The sequence below is a fragment of the Trifolium pratense genome, linkage group LG2 (assembly GCF_020283565.1).
Source record: "Trifolium pratense cultivar HEN17-A07 linkage group LG2, ARS_RC_1.1, whole genome shotgun sequence".
Lineage (NCBI taxonomy): Eukaryota > Viridiplantae > Streptophyta > Magnoliopsida > Fabales > Fabaceae > Trifolium > Trifolium pratense.
This window is the reverse complement of record NC_060060.1, coordinates 18787617-18811167: the sequence shown is the minus strand read 5'-3', so window position 1 is coordinate 18811167 and position 23551 is coordinate 18787617. Positions and strand designations below refer to the sequence as shown.

The 23551-nt window shown below is 30.9% G+C and overlaps 3 protein-coding genes across 4 annotated transcripts; 2 read left to right on the top strand and 1 right to left on the bottom strand.

Moving 5' to 3' along the window:
- Positions 1–491: 491 nt before the first annotated feature.
- On the top strand, positions 492–1943 carry LOC123903825 (zinc-finger homeodomain protein 2-like). The gene has a single exon (XM_045953467.1). The coding sequence runs from the start codon at positions 732–734 to the stop codon at positions 1509–1511; it is 780 nt and encodes a 259-aa protein (XP_045809423.1). The 5' UTR covers positions 492–731; the 3' UTR covers positions 1512–1943.
- Positions 1944–12490: 10547 nt separating this feature from the next.
- On the bottom strand, positions 12491–13259 carry LOC123903824. 2 transcript variants are annotated; one of them, XM_045953466.1, is made up of 2 exons: positions 13218–13259; positions 12491–13102 (listed from the first exon to the last, which is right to left on the bottom strand). In XM_045953466.1, the coding sequence occupies exons 1-2, from the start codon at positions 13246–13248 to the stop codon at positions 12612–12614; spliced, it is 522 nt and encodes a 173-aa protein (XP_045809422.1). In that variant the 5' UTR covers positions 13249–13259; the 3' UTR covers positions 12491–12611. The 2 variants fall into 2 exon arrangements, with proteins under 2 accessions (XP_045809422.1, XP_045809421.1); XM_045953465.1 differs by having other exon boundaries at positions 12491–13105; positions 13218–13255.
- A 2470-nt stretch (positions 13260–15729) lies between these two features.
- On the top strand, positions 15730–16719 carry LOC123904319 (putative F-box/LRR-repeat protein 23). Its single transcript, XM_045953998.1, has 2 exons — positions 15730–16073; positions 16170–16719. Exons 1-2 carry the CDS (start codon positions 15730–15732, stop codon positions 16717–16719), a joined length of 894 nt encoding a protein of 297 aa, XP_045809954.1.
- Positions 16720–23551: the final 6832 nt, after the last annotated feature.

Here is a 23551-nt window from a genome sequence, read left to right as displayed (position 1 = left end):
CGTCTTAAAAGAAGTTCATTAACTATTGGAGCTCAATGACTTGGTTGAAGCACTTTCAGTTTAATTAAAGTCTAAATTTTTTCTTGTCAAATAGTCTAGTGGCCAGAAACTCCACCTTAAAGACAAATAAATTGAGTGTTCGGGATTCGAAACTCGACTCCTACATATATAACGCGACATACCAACCGAGATAAACTCACGGGGACATACATTAAAACACTTTGTGAGATTTTTTATTAAAAAAATAAAATAAAAAACAATATTAATTAATTAAACAAAATATGATATTGCAGGAAAACAATATTTGATTTATTAGTTGTTTTTGTCGTTTTCCTCTTTTGTGATTCGTCCTTTGGCTCATACTCCTGCTACTACCAGAGCAGAGTACTATTGTCCCCATAAAAGTGAAAAAAGTTAAACATTTTCACAGTTAAATTTACTCATTCATCTCCACTAAGTTAAAAACCAAAAGTTACCATCTAACCGGACATAGCCGGTAAAAGGTCATCATCAATGGTCCATCACAGAGAAAGAGAATTTGTGAGTGGTGTATATTTCTATATGAATTTGGAATGAACAAAATTGAAACCTTCCTTTGAACAAAGAAAGTGAAAAGTGAATGTTCCTTAGTCTTAGTTTTAGTTTTTTTTCTTTCTTCTTTCAATTTCAACTCAAATTATTATTAATTATTACTATTACTATTACTATTGCTTCCAAATTTTGCTACAAAAATGGAATTTGAAGAAGATCAAGAAGAACAAGAGGAAGAGTTATGTGCGAGTTATGACTCGTTACCTAACTCATCCCGAGTTAAGATGCCAGGTGGAACTGAACCTATCATGGTGTCTCAGCCACTCAGAAACATCATGGTTAACAACAACAACAACGGAAACAGTAACATCGGTGTCGGAAACGGAAAATCAAGGTATAGAGAGTGTTTAAAGAATCATGCTGTCGGAATTGGTGGTCATGCTCTCGACGGTTGCGGCGAGTTTATGCCAGCTGGAAATGAAGGAAGTTTGGAGTCTTTAAAATGTGCTGCTTGTAATTGCCACCGTAATTTCCATCGCAAAGAGACCACGGATATTATCACCGGTGGTGGTGACCCTTTTCTGTTGACACATCATGGTCACCACCCACCACCTCCGCCACAATTTGCGGCATACTATCGTACCCCGGCCGGGTATTTGCATGTTTCTGGACAGCAGAGGCCGGGGACACTTGCTCTGCCATCCACCTCCGGTGGAGGTGGAGGGACTCAGAGTACGAGAGAAGAGCAAGAAGATGTTTCGAATCCAAGTGGTGGTGGGTCTAGTAAGAAGAGACATAGAACAAAGTTCACACCGGAGCAGAAAGATAAGATGTTGGAATTAGCTGAGAAATTGGGTTGGAGAATTCAGAAACATGATGAAGGTTTGGTTCAAGATTTTTGCAATGAAAGTGGTGTTAAGCGTCATGTTCTTAAGGTTTGGATGCATAACAACAAACACACTCTTGGTAAGAAGCCCTAGAACAATGAAAAATAAAAAACCCATTAATAAAATTTGAAACTTTTCTTTCTTAGGGTTTTATTCCCTTTGTCATTTGAGGAAATGGGTGGTAGAAGTGGCATGGAAGGGAATATTATATTATATATTATTTATGGTACTTAATTTGTGTTAGTGTTTAAGAGTTTAGGTAATTAAGATTAAGATTCTAGTACTTTAATTTAAATTAGAGGATCTTATTATTGTTGATGAACTAATTTGATGATTTTAATTTTAATTAGACTTTTGGTCATTATGAATTAGTTTTATATGTACAATGTACATGTTCTAGTTCTAGTGTTGTGTTATGGTGGTGGTGGTGTTGGTGAATGTGGATGACATCATGGTAGTAGTTGTTGTTGAAGGTTAAGGTTATGTTATGCATGAAGCTAAAAATAGATGACCCCTCTAGATTAATTTTGTTTGTCTATATATTGATAATTTCTCCATCCTATGACAGTTGTTCTCTCGAAAGAATCAATGTTGTTTTAGCACACATATGATATACCTGCATTTTCCGTTTTTCATGTCTTTCTCTATGTATTTGCTTGTCTCTTCTTCTTTTGCTTCTTCATCTAACACCAAAAATTTTTGGATCCTTCTATATACACCTGGAACAGTGACAAAAATCTTCCTTCTAACTAGTGTCTGAGTGAATGTTTGAAATCACAATAAATTTGACAAATTTACGGTGGTATGGTGAATTTGTCGAATCTCTAAAGTGTAATTTTACATGTTAAATTACGGTCCTTCACTTTGATTTTGCTAAACTTTAAAGTAAAATCAACCATGCAGTTAGTGAATGCTTGTTTGGATTTGCGGTTAATTTAACAAAATTGCAATAATAGTATCATTTTGTTAAAAATTTAAATGTAGTTTTTATTAAAATTATAGTGGCAAATTTAGGCCATCCAATGTCTAAACATACATTTACCATCTCTATGGAATGTGTGTAAAAAAAATAAAAATTTCAAGCATATTCAGTTTTTCTTTGTGGTTTTATTTTATTCTCCTCCCTTAATTTCCTTTATGTTATAGTACTCATCTTAATTTATTTATGTATAAACACATGAATTTGCAAATATTTTGCTCAGATATGTTAATTTGTTTAGTTTCCAGATGTTTGTAGATTCAATAATGTATATAATTTCTGTACTCATTATCTTTTGAAACGAGAAATTTTAACCTTATTCTTTGTTGGTACCTCTAGTGCCTTATTTAAATGCATTTCATTTTTAATTTGCTTTTAAAAAAAATAAAATAAATGATGATAATATAGTGACACATATTTTCGGAACCAGATTTTTGTTAGTATTATCAATAGCTGGGATTTTCATTTCATCATTTTATGGATGATGCAAGGAACTGTTCACCAATCAATATATATTTTAGTTTATTTCATGGATTTTTGTTAGTACTATTATATATCAATAGTTGAAATTTTCATTGCATTATTTTATGGATGATGCAAGAAACTGTACCCTAATGAATATTTTAGTTTATTTCATGTGATTTGTATTAAATTTGAGAAGTACTACTATTAATTTATCCATGTTTTCTTCTGTGTTGGGGAAGTAAAGTTGGTAGACTCAAACCCTGGCGTGAGGTAATTAAACTCATCTTAGAGAAATATTTCTTGAATGGTTTGGTTATTTTCCCCTATTTTTCTTACATGATGAACACAATGTTTTTGTTTACTCTTAGTCTCTAATTATAAAAAACATTTTTTCACATTTTATCGTCCTTTAATATATTTTGAAAAATTCAACATGCATTGCATTAAGAGTTTAATGAACATGCTAAGTCATTGTAAAATATTTTTACACAAACGGCCAATAACAATCAGTTATTCTTCCACATTATATCATTAAAGTGGGGTGTAGTGAGTAATTTGTTGGAATATACACGGTTGATATTGGACGACTATTTTATACTATTGGTGCATGTTCTGTTTTCTCTTGCATTAATAAGCGATGGAGGGAGTATTATTTTTTACACTCACATTAATATAAAAAAGAATATTAACGATTTTTTTTATTTTAATGTAGTATTATTTCATTTGAAAGAAATTGTATTCTTGAGTCATGTAGAGATTGGCAATTTTCTACCTTACCCTCTTGGATTTACTGATTTTTTTTACCTTTAATGTTGTTAGTCCATATAAACCCTTGGATAATAAATAAACGAACGGCTTAGATTGTTTCTTTAATACAAGTACTAGTAACTCAAAATTTCAACCTTTTGTGCCTTTGAGGTGATGATTTGATGACATGAAATTTGTTTTCTTTCTCTTACTTTTTTCCGTTCTATATTTGTTATTCACTTTGAAAATAATTATATTTCCCATTTTAACCAACCCTACTCTTCTATAAGTTAAAAACCAAGCTATATGCATTTAGATGTAAAATAGAAAATAATAGGGACATGACTTTTCTTTTTCAGCTTTCCAACTACTACCATCAATGGCGTTTTGAGAAAATGGAGTAGAGAATCTATTAGGATCCCTAGAATCTCTGTTATGTCAGTTCTCTTCTTCATCATAATCATGGTAAACTTGTTGACTTGTTGCATTTAGTTGACTGTATAAGATGGTGGAGTACTAATTAATTCAATAAAGCTATAAAGTAAAGTAGAACTAATACATGTAACAAAATAGTTATGATCAATTCGATTGCTAAAATGGTAAAGTGTGTTGTATTTGATTTAATTTATAATAGACCTATACTTAAAAATTGTTTAGATTTTTAGACAACGAATGATGTCACAAATATAAAGTAGAAGACCAAGGGCTTTTCATATTTAGAAAATGCTAAATAGTGTCTCTTTTTTATCATTAATATGTTTTTCGTCGACTCGCATCAATATTAGGTCATCTTAAGTCACAAGTCCGAGCTATACCACGGGTTTGGTAAAGAAGAGAGATATAGTTAGAAGAAAAATTGACTAGTTAAAAAAAGATTGATTTTGATATCTTATAGGTTTTTATATTGGACTAATTCCTATAAAATTAACTTATAAGAAGAAGATTGCCCCCAATTATAAAATCGTGTACAATGTTATCTCATCTCATTCAATATAAAGCTCTTAATTCATACACATCCTCACGTCTAAAACTAAACATCTAAAATATGATCCAAGTGATCGAAAGCTATAGCTTGATAGCATACGACTCAACAAATCTTAGATATACTCTGATGTCATATTACATTATTACTAGTCTAATAGATATCCATTGATAAAATAAACGCGGAATGGAAAGTACTAATATATAATTAAACCAAGGTACATAAGGATTATAAGCAATCAAAAGAACACCTTTAGTGTAACTTAACCAACTTTTATGTAAGTATGGAGTACTCCTATCTAATAGAGATTTTCATTCATCATTGTTAGAATTGACTAATGATAATTGGTCTATAGTATAGTTAGAGACCATATATCATAGTAGTTAAATAAATAGGTTTATGGGTCAGCTTTAATATGCATGCTGCTAAAGGGGGGGACTTGGTTGATTACTTAGGGAAAGAAGTAGAAACGTGGTTAGTTTGGAAGCTTTACTATAAAAACACACAATAGGGAAATGTTTGATATTTGAAGTATATAGTAGCACAGGATATAGTTTTGTTGTAGACAGCTTGCTTGTTAAGTAGTCCAAACCATGCCCATTACCAATACACGTATAAGATGCTTTGCTTGTTTTGGGGGGTTTTCAGCATCAGATAAAGCTGCATGTTTCATGATCCATCTTTGTGGTCCACACATATATATATTATAATGGAACCATTGTTTGTTGCTTGCTTGGTGCTATGTTATGTTACATTACATTTACATTTTAGACTGTGATGATCAGTCAGATTAAATTGCCCTACATACTTGTACCCCATCCCTTCCAATATGTTAACATGTTCATGATTTGATGGCTTTTGTCTATCTATCTCTCTTGGTTATTTTATTTAACTATGGTTTGTCATTGCGGTTGCGTTTTAACAATTTCTCGATAAATGTATGGTTAATGTAGTTGCAATGTCTTTTTAGTCACATTTGAAATTTATGTTTTGGTCTCAATTCCTAATTGTAAAATAAATAAAGGATTATACTTTAATATTTGCTAAGGTACAGATTTCAATTGAGTTTTGCACGATGAGTAAGTTCATCACAGTGTTTGTTTCATGAAAATGCTATTCAAAACATATAATATATTGCAGAATATAGTACATCTGACCCCGAACCAGTTTCAACTGGTAGTGAAAAACCAAAAAAAATATTGTAGAATATAATTGTAAAGGATGTGAGGATGTCTTTTTTTTGGGATTCTAAAAATATAGAAAAGGTAATATACCCTATATACAATATTTTTGTTCTTTATATTATGATGAATTGGTAGTACAATTTGAGCGGGTGTAGGCTGTTGGTCAGGGGTTCGATCCTTGGCAGCAACAATTGTAGTATTTTCTTTGTAAATAAGTTGGTGGTACTTATAAACCATCAACTTTTTAAAATAAAAAAAAAAAAAAAAAAAAAAAAAAAATTGGTAGTACAATCTAAGGCCTTTCTAATTAATTATGAGGATCAATTTAATTACTCTTTAGTTTTTTTTTTTTTTTGCATAAGAATTACTCTTTAGTTTAGCTTTCAAACAAACAAGCGTTTAAGAAAACAACAACAAACAAAAAGGTAATTCCAATTGAGCATGTATGGAATCCTAACATAGTGCAAGTGTTAATTAAATGGGTGAAAAAACTTTGGGAGTTGAAAACCTCTAGGATTTTAACTATCTTAAGTGATGAATATATATTTGCAGTTCCACGCATAGATATATAGAGAAATAAAATTTTGGGATGATGCTACTATTTAGTAGATTGGCATCAAGTAAAGGTCTTTCAATGGGTGACTTTTGGGATGATCAAATATCAGTGTTGACATTCTTTCTTCTTTACCCAACTTAAGCCTAAGTTATATTAAGGGTCAAGCAAATATTGCGGCTCATTCCTTACAAATCAAGTACTAATCATAGTTTGCCCTTGTTTATTTTTGGATTGTAGTTGTGTGCAGTCAGAAAATAGAGTCTGTAGTGCAGTCGGCCATATATGAATTGTCATGATTAAAATTGGATGGTTTGAAATTTAAGCTCCACTTTTCTATTTATAAATAATTAAAATCCGACTATAAAATTAGAACCGTCTAATCTCGATGAGACGATTCAGGTGCACTAATTACATATAGATATACCGTGCTGAATCCAAATCCTTTATTTTCACTTATATGTTTCACTTTGTATTGATATTGATACTCAGATTTTGAATGAAATGCACAATTTTTTTTGGTAAAAAGAAAAATTCATTTAAGCTCATTAATATTTATTGACAAGGTTTTGTGGGAGGGAATCTAGACCTTTATAAGAGAAGAAGTAGGTGGGCCAAGCCCAAATAATCCATTTGATGCACTAGGCTAGTCTTACTCTGCCCCAGCCCCACCCCAGCATATCATAGCTTTTTCACACATAGAAGAGTCATACACGACAATTTTTTGTATATTAAGTACTAGTGTAAGTTGTACAAGTTCATGCGTGAATGAGACGAGACATAATCGAATTCGAATACGAGGTTGGAATTCTATTTTTCATCCCCGTTAGAGATCAGGAAAAATATGATATAAGATACTCAAACTCTTTCGGGTTCAAGAACGAGAAAGGCAAAAATTGTTCCCGTCCCACCCTGTTGCCATGTCTAATTTCAAGTGACGAATGAAAGTTTAATTTATGAAGGAGAAAAAGTGCACAATGTATGGTTCTCACATCTCCATGAGGGTCAACTCAAAGATGCAAAGGAAGAAACTAATAAGAAGAGGGACCAGTTATAGATTCGGTTGGATTACAAACTTTTTCCAAAGGAAAATTGATGATTCGAAAGAGAAAAGTTTCCAATGAAGTTGGTTTTGTCACCTTACTTAGTGTTGTGTCCCTTATGAAGAATCCTTATTGTGGCTTGCTGGCAAGGTAGCTGCCTTACCAATTACCTTCAACATTTGTTGTCCCTAGTGGTTCCTAATATGCAAACAATGATATTTAGCTTTCACAATGATTCCAGGAGTATTGTCATGGGGAGCCCAATTGGCCCACATTGTTATTAATTTCTCTTAGGAAAAATAAAAAGGGAACATAAAAACACTTTGGTTGTTGTTATATACGTACTAAAATTACAAACACCAACTGAGATTATGTTGGTTTGATTGAAACTTTTTACTTCAATCAATTAATAAGTTTTAGATTTGAGTTTTGTAGATAAAAAATGAAGGACATATTAAAAGTAAAAAGTAGTCGGCTATGAAGGAAAGATTATTTGTCTACAAAATCATTAATCAATGGAAATCTAATATAGGAAGCGATCTGTGAGATATTTGTAATTAGCGGATCAGTTGATGGTCAAGTTTGATTGGTTTTCCACTTGTGCGGCCATGACATGACTTTGGCCAATCACAAGGCTTTCAAAAATCTATAAATACCCTTTTTTCTTCTCTTCTCTCATTCACCTCTCCTCTTTTCTTCTGTTTTTTCTTTTTCATTTTTAGTTAGTTTAATTTGTTTAGTTTTTGTCATTTCGTATGTAAACGACTGCATAGTTTTTCGTCGGTTACTCATAACATTCTCATCAGTGTTCTTTAATGATCATGGTTGGAAATATTGTAGTAATCGATAGTGGAGAGGTCCGCTAACTCTAAGAATCTCTCCTCCTCAGGATATATATATATATATATATATATATGTATTAGCATTAATCTTCAGCTCCTCCTCCTCCTCTTCTTCGTCCTCCTCCTCACCAACATCTACCATATTTTCCTCCCCCCCCACCACATTTTTTTAAATTGATGGAACGAGGGGAGGGGAAAGGGGGTGAGTTTCCTTATATACATTGGAACGGTTTGCTCCTTAGGTAGCGAGATGTTTCAGCCGGCTTATTACATTATAGATCTAATAACTTAGATATATAATGTTCACTTTGTTGCATAGCTCCGATTCCATTAAACAATTTCACCATCTTCTTTGTTGCAGAGCTCATATGCTCTTAGCTCACATTTACACAACGGTTCCCTAAAAAAAACCTTCTCCTCTTTAATCCAACTCATCCTCAAACTCCATTACGTACCACCCCCCAAGTACCAAAAGCTAATTAACCACTAACATTCTTTTGTTCTGTCTGTTTGTAAAAAAAAAAAACATTCTTTTGTTCTTTCTTTTGTTAAACTTAAAACCACATGCATGCAAAATATTAGATTTATCATCCCTTGACTTGTGCATATAAGGATACTATTGAATCCTTTATGGATCAAGGCCAATTCTAAAACATTCGCCAGCAAACCATTCCTTACATTAGGTATAGTTGATTTAAACCAAGTGCTCCTTCAAAGAATTATCCAATTTGATCTTCATATACACCTATTCATTTACTTTTTTCGTGCAACTTCATTCCTCACAACACTATAATCCAAATGCAGTGAGCAAATTGATATACTTTTTGCTAAATCATTTTGTTGAATTTAAGGTATTTAGGTGAAAGAATAGGAGAAAACAATAAGGAACATAAAATATTATTGATAATGATCTAATTACATTATTTACATAATACTGTAAAATAGTACGACTACCTTGTTATTTATAACCAAGTGAATATATTTAAATCTAAACTAAATCCCTTAATTATAAGGCTAAGAATAAAAAAACGTAATCATAGAGATATTTTCTCAACAAATAATAATATAATATTTTCTATTCTAACACATTTAATTAATGATCCACCACATTACTATCTATGCTATGTGAGTATCCATACTTGTGTTTATTCCCTAGAACTTGCACTGATTTTTTTTTATTGATTAACGGTGATGATTTATACACTGAGGCAATGTTTGTTGGTACCTTTAGCCTTTGAAGCCACATTTTCATGATTCTATCCTTTGCTTAACTCCCTTTAAGCCTTATGTTATTTGTTTGTCTATTAACCCTTTGAGTTAAAAGAAAAAAAAATTCAAATTTATTGGAGTTCAGTTGACTTACAAATATTCGTGTTAAATTTGGGATTACTTTTGGAACTTGCAACTTTCTAATTAGTTTGGGGTTGAGGTACTAGAGAACATAAAGTTTATGGTAGTTGAAAAGTTTGCATTGAAAAAGAAGCCAAAAATTTGTATATTTAAAAAAATTGACCTCTTCAAACAAAACAAAAGAACAAAGAGAGAAAGAAAGAAAGAAAGGAAGAAAAGAAAAATGTATAAGAATGCATGTATATATCTTTCGAAAAATTGAAATTTAAATAAATTGTTCTCTAGTACTTTTGAATGGTGGAATATATTCAATTTATTTTGTTAAAACAAGGTTTTGTGCTTTAACTTCAAGTTTTTAAACTACTATTCAAAAACATCCACACCCTTAACCTAAGTCAAACTATAACCTTTAAGATCTTAAAAAAAGTGTATTTTTTGTTACATGTTGATTAATTGATCGATTTTTAGAATTCTTGCAAGTTTATGGTAGAATGGTTTTGTTTGTGTTTATTGAGTGATTAACCGATTAAACGGTGAGAGAAAGTGAGTGTGTGAAGTCATTGTGAAGAAAAGTTGCATTGAAGGTTTGATCATTGAAGTGCTTAGAGGAACTTTCAAGTTATTGTATTTGAAGTTGTGTAAGGATGTTGTCAATCATTTGTGATTGTTCAATTTATAAATGTGTTCCTTGAAGACAAGTAACAATTCAAGTTTGCGATTATAATGACTCCTAATCATTACATTCATTCCTTGAGTAACCGACGACGGATTATGCGGTCGTTTAGACGAAATTATTTAAAATTAAAAACAATATTTTTTTTAAAAAAAACTACAAGAATGACAGAACGAAGGAGGGAGAGAATGAGAGCTATGGTGTGAATTTTTCACACAATAGTCCTCTTTTTTTATAGAATTTTTTAAGCGATGTGATTGGCTGTAGCCACATCGTTGCCTCCCACGTGGTCAATAACATTTGGCCACATGACCATTGACTGCATGGTAGACCTTTTTTTTACTGCCGACAGTTTTGCTATGTGGGATGCGAACACTGTTCGCAGTGTAGCATGCGAACAGTTGTTTTTAATTTTTTGTCATTTTACACACTCCAAAATAGTGAGGGAGTAAATTGGAAATGTCAGAGGGTGTGTGAGTGTCACGGGGATGTGAAAAGAAAGTATCACTTTTCAAAATGTTGTCTGCAAAGATGCTTGTGTATACCATTCCTTGGCCCGCTAGTGCCATAAAAGCCCAAGTCTTTGAAAACAATGTTGAAGTTTTATCTCCCAACCTTCCACATTTCTTTTCTATCCCCTAAATTTCTATTTTTGCCATTGGGGTACGGTTTATACGAACCAAATTTTTTTGTCATGCTAAAAAATTTCGGTTAATATAAACCGAAATAATGTGTTCCAAATTTTGTTCCAGATTTCCTGCATAAATTCTGCATGAGACCCTCAACTTCCACAATTTATTTGAAATACTAAACGATGTCCGATTTGAGTAAACGACCACTCGTTGGAAAGTTTGGGTGTCAAGAATACAAATATAAATTTTTTTTGAAGTTTAACTATCCAATTGGTTCAGTTTGCCAAATAATGGGTACTGGTAGAGAAACAAAGCAGAAACTTTTCTGAAACTTGTAGGTAGATTGTCTCATACTATACTTAATGAAATTTAACAATTCTGGTATCAATCTTGTAGTAAATTTTGTCTTCTTTACTATAGATTAAAAATCATTAGCATACGACTTATATTCAGAGAGCTATGATAAATTTACCACATGTATCTCTACAACATTTTGCAAAAACTTTTCTCAAACTTGTAGGTAGATTTTCTCATACTATACTTAATGAAATTTAACAATTCTGGTGTCAATCTTGTAGTAAGTTTTGTCTTCTTTACACTAGATTAAAAATCATTAGCATACGACTTATATTCAGAGAGATATGCTAAATTTATCAGCGGTAGATCTACACGAATTTTCACATAAATCTTTCTTCTTTTTGGGGGTAAATTTATGTTATTTCGGTTTATATAAACCAATTTTTTTTTTCCATGTTTAAAAATTTCGGTTCGTAGAAACCGAAATAAGTTGGCCAAATTTTTTCAAACCGCAAGGGGTATAAAAAAAAGGCGGGGGATCGGGAGAGAAAACTTGAACAATGTTGGATAGTGTTTGGAATTTCTTTTATGTCATTATTATAGGGTGTGTTTGTTATACTTTATAAAAAATATTATAATATTTCATAACTTAATAGATTAATTTTAAAAAATTTAAAATATATAGAAAATGGTTTGTTTATTTAAAATCATTTTAATAATAGTAAAAATTTAGAGCTACTGTCACGATGAACCTAACTCAATTAATAGAAATATTGCATTTTATATGTAGGAGCCGGGATTCGAACTTCGGACACTCCACTTATTTTCCTTTAAGGGTGGAAATCTAACCATTAAACTACTAGAAAATAAAATAAAATAAAATTAGAACTACTCAAAATAGGGGATGATGAAAACTTCTCTTTTTTTAGCATAAATTATATAATTTAACTCATCAAATAGAGACAATATAATGTTATTTTGCCACGTGGTCAAATTTGAACCCAAATAAAAGGACTAAAATATTGTAGTTTTTAAAATAGGGGAATCAAAATTTAAAAAAATAAAAATAAAAAGATCAAAACTATATTTAAACAAATAAAATAAGTTTGCTAAAGTTGTTTATATCTATATTGAAATTATTATTATGAATGAAATGCACTCAGTTTGTTTTTTTCAAAAAAAGAAAAGAAAAAGTTGCTTATGCCTAATATCCGATATAAATACTTCTTACATTTTTTTTTTGTTTTTGAGAAGGTTTTAGAGCATTTCAAAGGGCCTAAAGAGAATTTTTTCCGCTTTGTAATCTCAAATTTCATGCAAACAACTTTCAAGCCTTCAATCCATTCATTTCTATACTTTCATACAATGCAAATCAAGAAAAAGAAGAAAAAAAATCCAATGATGAAAAGGCAAAAAAAAAACAAAACAAACCAAAGAAATTGAGATTTAAACCTTCCACACCAATTGAATTAGCTTCTTATCCTCACTTCCATTCTTTCCCCTCATCATCATTCTATCCTTCTGCTTTGATTTAACATATGATCCTTTTACACAAACAGGACTTGAACCTTTTCTCAAACTTTTCTCCCAATCAATTTTCTTCACTTCTTTCAAACATTTTTTCTGTCCAAAATTACCACCTTTTTCATTTGCTTCTTTCTTAACTTCCTTAATCTCAATTTTAGTCCCCCCTTCAATTCTTATTCTTATAATCACTTCAGAAAGTTCTCTAATTTTGTTATCTACCTTACATGCTGCTTCTTTTGCTTCCCTCAACTTCCTCTGCTGAAAAATTCGGTGCAATCGACAAGCAAGATTGCATAAACCTTCCTTAATCTCATTTTCTAAATCCCTTTCAATCTTTATTGCAAGCTCACTTCGTATCTTCAATTCCTCTGCTGAAATAGGAACCTCAAGAACATTTTTATGTGACATATCTACTACAAACGTAAAAATAAAAATAAAAACTTTTGTTACCAAAACTTTGAGGCATGAAAATAAAGAACTTAATTGATTACTATATAGATATAAAAAATAAACTTAGAATTTTACCTTTGGTGCAAAATATTCCATGATGATCCATGTTTTTATTAATGTATAGTTAGATTATTTTGTGTAGCATAGAATATGTATAATTTATACACTAGCAATGTGATTAGGACATATTGAGATGGGTCCTTAGACACTAAGTAAGGAATAGGACATAACATAGTGTGTTTAGAGAAAATGTGACAATAAGAGATGTTTCAGTTGGCTACTACAAATTTAGACACCAAATAGCTCTTAGTCGTTTATCATTGATTTCACTTTGCATGAATGATAATGAGGGGACACAATTAATTTTGCAAAGTTAATTCAAAATTTTGCTTTACTTTTACGTGGAAGAAATAAGTCATAGTTGGGTTCTCCTTTAAGCACAATCAAACAAAAACAGGGAAGAATGTGCACATGTTTGATGTATCTCTATTAGATGTGTACCCTTTTCTTCAGTTTATTATAAACATTATAATTTATTTTGTTTGAAAATATGCAAAATTAGCTGCTCCCCTTATCTTAATTTTAAGCAATATTTTACTTTCTCTGGTCACATTTATAAGTAAATTTAATTTTTTTGGTACATTGAAAAAAGAATGTATGTAGTCTATAATATAGGTCATATACATTCATTTTTCAATATACCAAAAAAGTAAAATTTACTTATAAATGTGACGGAGGGAGTAGTTTTTTTTAACTTTTTAGTTTCTTTGTTCCGAGTTGGTCTTCTACGTTTCATAGTTTTTTTTTTTACGAAACGTTTTATAGTGTTAACACTAGCAAAGTGAAATTAATTTACGATGAGGAGAGAGAGTGAGATGAGAGAGTTAGAAGAGAAATATAGAGAAGTCAACTTGAAAATAATTCGGTTGATAGGGACATTGCATCTAAAATATAGGGGCCGAGGTTCGAACCCTGATATTATCACTGTTTCACTTTAAAAAGTGAAATTTTAGCCACTAGACTATTTTACACACAAAAAAGAGAAATATCACAAAAAAGTGGAAAGAAATTATCGGAATCCAAATTAAAGATATATTATAGCAGGAATCAAGTTTATTTTTTAATTTATATATTTACGTTTTTTTGTCAGATTTTACTAACCTTGCAGATAAACTTTATAATACCAGGACTCTGATGACGTATCGTCACACTCTCATAATCCATGCTTATTTAAGGAACATTAGACTTATTTTAGAGGTTTTTAAGCAATAAATCAAGAGAAATCAACTCAGAAGCAAGATTGCTTGGAATACAAGAAAGCAGGAAATGTTGCTTTTCAAGATATGATATCAAATTATTTTCAGAAGTATAAAATGTAAGATGTTTGGATTGCCTGCTGTTGATAATTAACAGCATGACAATGCTGTAGGCCCTTTTTTTATTTATTTTATTATTTATTTAAATAATAATAAAAAAATTGCTCCACTGTATTTTCTTGCAGTTGAATTGCAACTGCAGGTGATCCTAATCCAACACATGTACGTCTCGATTTTTCGTTTTCTTACATTTCACTCAAAAGCTTTATTATTACCAGCCCTCCATATCATCCCTACATAGTCGCCAACCAAATAACTTGAAATCAATTCTTATACTTTAAAAAAGAAACCTGTAATCTGCTAAAATAATTGGTATGAACAACCTAATTATTATGTAGTAGAACACTCTGCATCCCCCTAACCATTGTAGAATACCACACCACGCCTTATGCCCTTATGTGACACATCACAAGCAAAATAAGTAACTATATATATATATATATATATATATATATATATATATATATATATATATATATATATATATATATATATATATATATATATATATTCTTGTAATTAGTACTCCCTCCGGTCCTTTTTATAAGGAATACTTAGGGCAAAAAATTTGGTCCTTTTTATAAGAAACTTTGACCAATTTTCAAATGTTTTAAATGTTCAATTTCACTTATGCCCTTATTTATTATGAGAGAGAATTTAAAAATAAGTAAGTTAGTTGAATAAAGAGTAATTAAATAAGGGTATACATGGAATAAATTAAAATTTATAAGAGTATTAAATGAAAATAACTATGTTAAATGTGTTTCATTGGTCTGTGTGATTTTTTCAAAGTGTTCCTTATAATAAGGACCGGAGGGAGTAATTGATTAGTCCTTTTCTAATCTCCGTAATTTTTTTAAAGAGGTCTTATAGTATTTTTTTCAATTCTTTATTTTGAATTCAGATTTTTTTTTTTAATAATCCTTTTCAACAAATTCAAGAAACATTTATTAGAAACAGAGAGCAACAGATTTTTACCATCATTGGAAACAACGGTTTTTATTCATAGCCTCTGATGTTTCTCTTTCAAATTTAAAATACAGTATTTAGGTTCCCCACTTAATGTCCCTCTCACGCGGGACAATAATCTTTTCCCAAAGTTTATTGGAAACTTGCAGTATTTTAGTACTTTTTTTAAGCAATGTTACACTATCAGTGTCTATAAAAAAAGGGTCTACTGTGGGAATCAATTTCATACTAACAATCTGAAAATGGCATCTTGTTCCCTTTCTTCAATGAAAGCAGAAGCTGAGAACACAACCGTACCAAATTGGCTTGAACTTCCTAGAGACATCACAACAAACATTCTTCAGCGTCTTGATACCATTGAAATTGTTACAATTGCATGTCATGTGTGTCCTTTATGGTGGAATATTTGCAAGGATCCACTCATGTGGCGTACCATTCGCATGACCAATCTCCACCATCTACAACATAAACATTTGGAATTGGTTAAGATTTGTTGTTATGCTATTGAACGAAGTTGCGGTCATCTGGAAGATATTGATATTCAGTTTTTTGGCTCCAATGATGTCCTTGAATGCATAGCTATCAAGTAATTATATTTTATCATTTGTTATTCATTTTTATCATGTTTTGTTGCTCAGTAATGGTACTATTTATTATATGTATTTTTTTTACAATTTTGCAGTGCGAATAACCTACGATGCATGCGATTAGTATATTGCCGGCGAATTTCAGATGAAGGATTAAGTTTAGCTGTGAGAAACCTTCCACTATTAGAGGAGGTTGACATTTCATTTAACATGCTAAATGAAGATTCTCTTGAAGCCCTTGGCCGATGTTGTCCTCGTTTGAAATCTCTCACATTTGCAAGAATGTTGTGTGAACATTTTGGTTATGGTAGTGAGAATATTGGGGCATTTGTTATTGCAGAAACAATGCCCGGATTACGCCATCTTAATATTGAAGCAAACAAGCTTACTAATGATGGATTGGTTGCAATTCTAGACGCATGTCCTCTTCTTGAATCGCTTGAAATTGAAGCTTGTTTTAATCTTAATTTGACTGGAAGATTGGGGAGAAGGTGCCATAAGCAAATCAAATTTCTGCGTCTGCCAATTCAGTATAGTGAATACTCCTTCAATTCTGATGATGATGATGATGATAATATTTCTTATGGTGATTCTCTAACAGATGAGGATATCTATTATCCTTATGATTCAGATGATGATGAATGAGGTTATTCACATTAATTTTTTAGCATCCTTCATGAGATTCAAAAGCTAATGTGAGAGAGTGTTTTCCAGACTATATGACATTGGGACTATATTTGGTTGAATTTGTTATTAAATTCTCTATTTTAATAATTTTATGATTTCTCTTGTGCACTTTATTATAAACAATGGGTCTTGTTAACATGTGCCCTAAGGGCACATGATAAGATATACCAAAATAGAAATTCAACATTTAATGATATAAGAAATTTAATGCTTCAAAAGTCAAAATACACAAATTAGCATTTAATATTTTCTATTTTTACTTCCTTAACATGTGCCTTAAGGGCACAAGTTAACATTCTCCATAAACAATATGTCTGTTAACATATTGAATTTTATGCGTGATATTGAATTCTTCATTATATGCTTCAACAGAATTTTTCTCAAAATCTAAAGAAGTTTTGTTTATTGGAATTAGGAAAAAAAAATGTAAATGGCCTTCACTTGAAAATTGGAAGAATTTTATGGTTGGAAATTAATTAATACGGTAAAACAACAATGGAACCAAAAGGTTGAAACTTGAAAGGCGGGCTAGTAAACATGATATATTATTCTACATTATCCAATCAATGTTGTTTGGAAACTCTACATTTCACTCTCAAAAGTCAAAACGTTTAATGTTTTCACTTTATAAATTTTTACAATACATATCAAATTATACAATCTCTTGTTTCTTTTGCATGATGGCGTCCTCTTTGTTAACTATTGAGATTATTCAAAGAGAAAAAGAGGCTAGGGTTTTCCATTACAATAAACCAAAGATGATTCGGATGATGATTCTAATTTAGACTCCAAAGATGACTATGATCTTGATGATTCTGAATGTGGTACTATAAGCGATGATGACAAACGAGGTTATTTTTATCGTATTCTTGGCTTGCTTTCTCAATAGAAAATTCTGATGACAGTGATCATTCTGACAATGATCCTTGAAGGAATTTTATACATGATATTCATCTACTCAACTACGACTGTAAAACACAAGGACCAACCCTTGAGCATAATTATATCACAGCATAAAATAGATAACATCACACATTCACAGCAGGCCCTGCAGAATACCAGCAACTATTCGGATATAATCAAATTAGCGAAATCTTTCCCCTTCCAATTCCATCAAATTTGTGGGAACACATTTTGCTCGATTTGGTTAATCGATTTTCAAAGGGTATACATCTTGGCCCGTGCTCTTCCCTCCCACTTTAACCCTTACATGTCCTAGAATTATTTGTCAACATGGTTTGCAAGCTACATGGGATACTTAAGAAAGAGTATTGTCTCAGATCGTGACCCTAAGAGTAGTCATTTATTTCATCAACAATGTTGTTAGTTACTGATGACGTATCGTCACACTCTCATAATCCATGCTTATTTGAGGAACATTAGACTTATTTTAGAGATTTTTAAACAATAAATCAAGAGAAATCAACTCAGAAGCAAGATTGCTTGGAATACAAGAAAGCAGGAAATTATGCAAGGAAATGTTGCAGGAAGTCAACTTGAAAATAATTCGGTTGGTAGGGACATTGCATCTAAAATACAGGGACCGGGGTTCGAACCCTGATACTCTCATTGTTTCACTTTAAAAAGTGAAATTTTAGCCACTAGACTATTTTACACACAAAAAAGAGAAATATCACGAAAAAGTGGAAAGAAATTATCGAAATCCAAATTAAAGATATATTATAGCAGGAATCAAGTTTATTTTTTAATTTATATATTTACGTTTTTTTGTCAGATTTTACTAACCTTGCAGATAAACTTTATAATACCAAGACTCCTTCCCTAAGAATCACAGGTGATTGACACCCAAAAGAAAAAAATTATACGATGATTTCTTCAATTTTAAAACATTTTTATTGGTCATATGTATTTTTTTTTGGTGAAACAAATTGGGGAACAGAGGCTAAACGAAATGAGGGAGATACATGCAATATATGATTCACACCAACACTTTTTCCAGGTCATTTTATTTAATTAATAAAGATAGTACTCCCTTCGGTTCTCGAAATTTTTCTTATATATAGGACCGGAGGAAGTATATACGTATTTTATAACTAGAACTTCGACCCGGACGGTGAACGGGTCTAATTAGCCGTAAGATGTAACGATAAAATAAAATATGATAATTACAATAATGAAAGGTATATGAAAAAAATTGAGTAACATTAAATGTTTATTTTCACTTATTTTCGAGAAAAAGTTTTCGAAATCACCGGAGCTTGCAATTGAAACAAAGAGCTAGAGAGGTTGCAAGTCAGATTGTCAACAACGAAGCTTGTGGAGATGGAGGAGAAAACACAACAGTAAAATTTTAAGGAAAAAATAGTTCTCTTTGTATATCTATGAAGCACAAACACTAACATAGATACCAGACACGACACAGATACTAACACGTATCGCTGTCATGACTGCGAAGAGAAGTGTAGGTATATTTGAATATAGATACTAACATCAAATCTTAGGTAGAGCGGTGCATAGGTCTAATTAGCCGTAAGATGTAACGATAAAATAAAATATGATAATTGCAATAATGAAAGGTATATAAAAAAGTTGAGTAACATTAAATGTTTATTTTCACTTATTTTCGAGAAAAAGTTTTCGCAAACAGTGGAACTTGCAATTGTGATAATGTTTCGATATGTATTGCAAATTTGAGTCTAGTGGAGCGTAGGGAGCAACACCAAACTAATGACCAGTTAAAACAATTTAAGACATGTACAAAGGAATGTGATTTGGAAAAATCTACATTGCTTCATGAAATTTTCATATTGAAATCAAAGTTAGATTCTCAAGTTATAATATCACAAGATCTACAATATCAATTGCAAATGTGTAAACAATTACTTGCACATGAAGAAAGCCATAGAAAGTTTTTTTTTTGTTTTTGAGAAAAGCCATAGAAAGTCTTTGGAAGTTGAAGTTTTAGACTTGAAATTACAATTTGTATTTTTTTAAATTCTCAGAATGACAAAGATATTGAAGATCTTACACATGCATTACAATACTCAAATGAAAAGTTAGAGCAAGAAAATCATCAACTAAGGAAGTCTTTAAGAGAACTTCAAGAATCTCAAGAAGCGAAAGCTTCATATATATTCTCTTTCGACATTGCGATCAAATCTTAGTTTGGAACAAACTCGCATAGAGTGTGTCTCAATTTTTCAAACTAGAAAAGTTGGGTGGAGTTTTAAGCTAGAACAAATTTCAGAAAATATCGAAAATTATCGGTATGCGTTAGAAACTAAAGCTACAATAGAAAAGCTTGAGACGAAGTTGGAATGTTCTGATTCTTTTAATATTGAGATGATGATGTTGAATGACGAGCGAGCGTATGTGATGTTATGATACTAGTCTTAAAAGAACGGATTTATGAACACAATGAATTACAACAATCGGTATATAGTTAACGCAACTACCTAATGCTTGAAGAACCGACAAAGTGTCGAACCAACATTGAATTGGATGGGAGAACATGTGAAATAAGTGAAATAGATTTCGAATTACAAATGTGGAAATCGTTGGGCGAAAGTTTGAGAAATGATCTCGAAGAAAATCGTGTAATGCGAAAAGCACTCGAAAAATCACTACTTACACAAGTAGATTTTAGTGAAAGCCTCAAGCAAGAGAAAGATAGCTTGAATCATAAGTTAGAAGTGGAAGAAAGTAAAATAGATATATTATTTGCAACTACATGTTTTTGTATTGGAGCATGAACTAAAAGCAAACATGGAAACAAAAATTTATGAACAAGAATCATTTAGAAGTTTGAGAGAGAGAATCATATAAAGAAAACAAACATGGCAACAAATGAACTCATGCAACATGTTACTTCACTTGAAGAAAAGAAGAATGACTAGTCTTTAGCTGTTGATCAAATATAAAGGTTTGTAATATATTTATTTAGGGGTAAATGATCATTTATCCCCCTGCAAAATAAGCAAATTTTCGTTTATCCCCCAATGCAGATTTTTTTTTCTGTTTATCCCCCTGCAAAAAATAGATTCACTCATTTTGTCCCCCGTGTGTACAGTAAGACATGTGAATGTGCAAATCTGCTGACATGACTTGTACACGTGGAAAAAATAATTAATATTTATTTTTTAAATTCCACGTCAGATAATATTTTTTTTTTAAAAAAAATTCCTACAAAATAAAAAACTGGATTTTCTTTTTTTCCCAAAAAAATCCTACAAATAAATTTTTTTTCCTACAAAATTTTTTAAAAAATTTCCTGCAAAAAAAATAATTATTTTTTTCCTACAAAGAATTTAAAAAAATTTCCAACAAAAAAAAAGAATTTTCTTATTTTGCTCCCAAAATAAATATATACTCCAAAATAAAGTTTATTTTCAAAATAAAAATTTTAAAGATTTATTTTCAAATCTTTTTGAATTAAAAAAAAACATGATCTTTATTTTTTAAAAACAAAACATTATTTTTTTGTTAATCTCTTTGAATTAAACAAAATAGAAAAAGAAGTTTTATTCGTGTTTTCCTCTTATACCAAAATCATTTGCCCTAGAACTAGAAAAATAGAAGAAGCAGAAGACGATTCCGATGATTGAAGAAGACGACGACAAATATGATCACGACGGTGGAAGCAAACCGGCGAAGATTCTGTTTTTTTAAACCAAAAAGATTTGAAAATAAATTTTTAAAAACTATATTTTGAAAATAAACTTTATTTGGGAGAAAAATATGAAAATTCGTTTTTTTATTTTAGGAAAAAAATAATAATTTTGTACGAAAAAAACTATTTGTAGGAATTTTTTAAAATTTTGTAGGGAAAAAAATTTTATCCGTAGGATTTTATTTTAATTTTGGAAAAAAAATTCGTTTTATTAATTTTGTAGGAAAAGTTTTTTTTTGAAAAAAATATTATCTGACGTGGAATTTAAAAATAAATATAAATGTTTTTTCCACGTGTACAAGCCACGTCAGCAAATTTGCACAATCACATGTCCTGCTGTACACACAGGGGGCAAAATGAGTGAATCTATTTTTTGCAGGGGGTAAACAGAAAAAAAATCTGCATAGGAGGGTAAACAAAAATTTGCTTATTTTGCGGGGGGTAAATGATCATTTACCCTTTATTTAGCATATAAAGTTTAAGCCAAATTTAGATATCGGAAGAATGATTCAGCTTCCAAATTGTACCATAGAGCATCCATATATATAGAGGATAAAAAAAAAGTACCAGAGATCCCACAACTAAAACCAAAACAGCAGCTGTAAAAATACCAAAAGGAATGACACATCAAGCACTGCCACTCCTCGTCGTTCATAAAGTTGAGGTACCCCTGTAGAAAATACTAACATATAAGATGCACATCATTAAAAAATGTGTTACCAAAACATTACTCTTTTATCATATTCAGTCACTCAAAACATTATCTGGAGAATATCCACAGCCGTGAAACTTGTTCTTACTAGGTTCCAATTGAGCGAAATTGCGTAGCGTTAGGCACATCACTTCCTTGTCTAAGGACATTGGCTTTAGCAACTCCATAACACTCATTTTACTGAAGTTAAAATAATTGAACTTACGGTAAACACAGTTCAAATCATTCAGAGTTGGTTTTGCAGAGGTTCTCTAACAAAAACCTACACTCGCTCAGAGTGATTAGAGCGAGTGCAGATTTTTGTTGAGAACCTTTGCAAAACCAACACTCTGAATGATTTGAACTGTGTTTACCGTAAGTTCAATTATTTTAACTTTAGTAAAAAGAGTGTTATGGAGTTGCTAAAGCCAATGTCCTTAGACAAGGAAGTGATGTCACTAACGCTACGCAGTTTCGCTCAATTGGAACCTAGTAAGGACAAGTTCACGGCTGTGGATAACGCTACGCAGTTTCGCTCAATTGGAACCTAGTAAGGACAAGTTCACGGCTGTAGATATTCTACAGGTAATGTTTTGGTAACACATTTTTTAGTGATGTGCAACTTATATATTGGTATTTTCTATAGGGGTACCTCAACTTTGTGAACGACGAGGAGTGAAAGTGCTTGATGTGACATTCCTTTTGGTATTTTTACGGCTGCTGTTTTGGTTTTAGTTGTGGGATCTCTAGTACTTTTTTTTTATCCCCTATATATATATATATATATATATATATATATATATATATATATATATATATATATATATTTGGATGTTCTATGGTACAATTTGAAAGCTGAATCATTCTTCCGATATCTAAATTTAGCTTAAACTTTATATGCTAAATAAATATATTACAAACCTTTATATTTGATCAACTTCATAGCTCTCTTATTATTGGAGTTAAAATAATTGAACTTCCGGTAAACAATGTTCAAATCATTCAGAATTTTTGTTTAAATTATGTTTTCCGTACCTACAAAATTAACGAATTTTGATTTTCATCTCTATAAAAAAGTTTTCATCCCTAAAAAAAAAATGTTTTGTTTTTAGTCATAATGACTAATTTTTGTTCATTTTAAAGTCAGTGTTATAGCCATTTTTTAAATTTTTATAACTATGTTCAAAACATGTATATATTATGTCTATATATCATGTTAAACATTAGGGATTAAAAATAAAAGAACTTTTTTTTAGAGATGAAAACAAGTAATTTTTTTATATAGATGAAAATAAAAATTCACTAATTTTGTAGGAAAGGAAAACATAATTTATCCAAAAATAAATAAATCATAATAGATAAAATTAATTTAGGCCCCGTTTGGATTAACTTATTTTTGAGCTTATGCAAACAGTTTATGCAATATAGATTAAGTTTTATGTTATTTCATAAGTTATCACTAGTGAAAA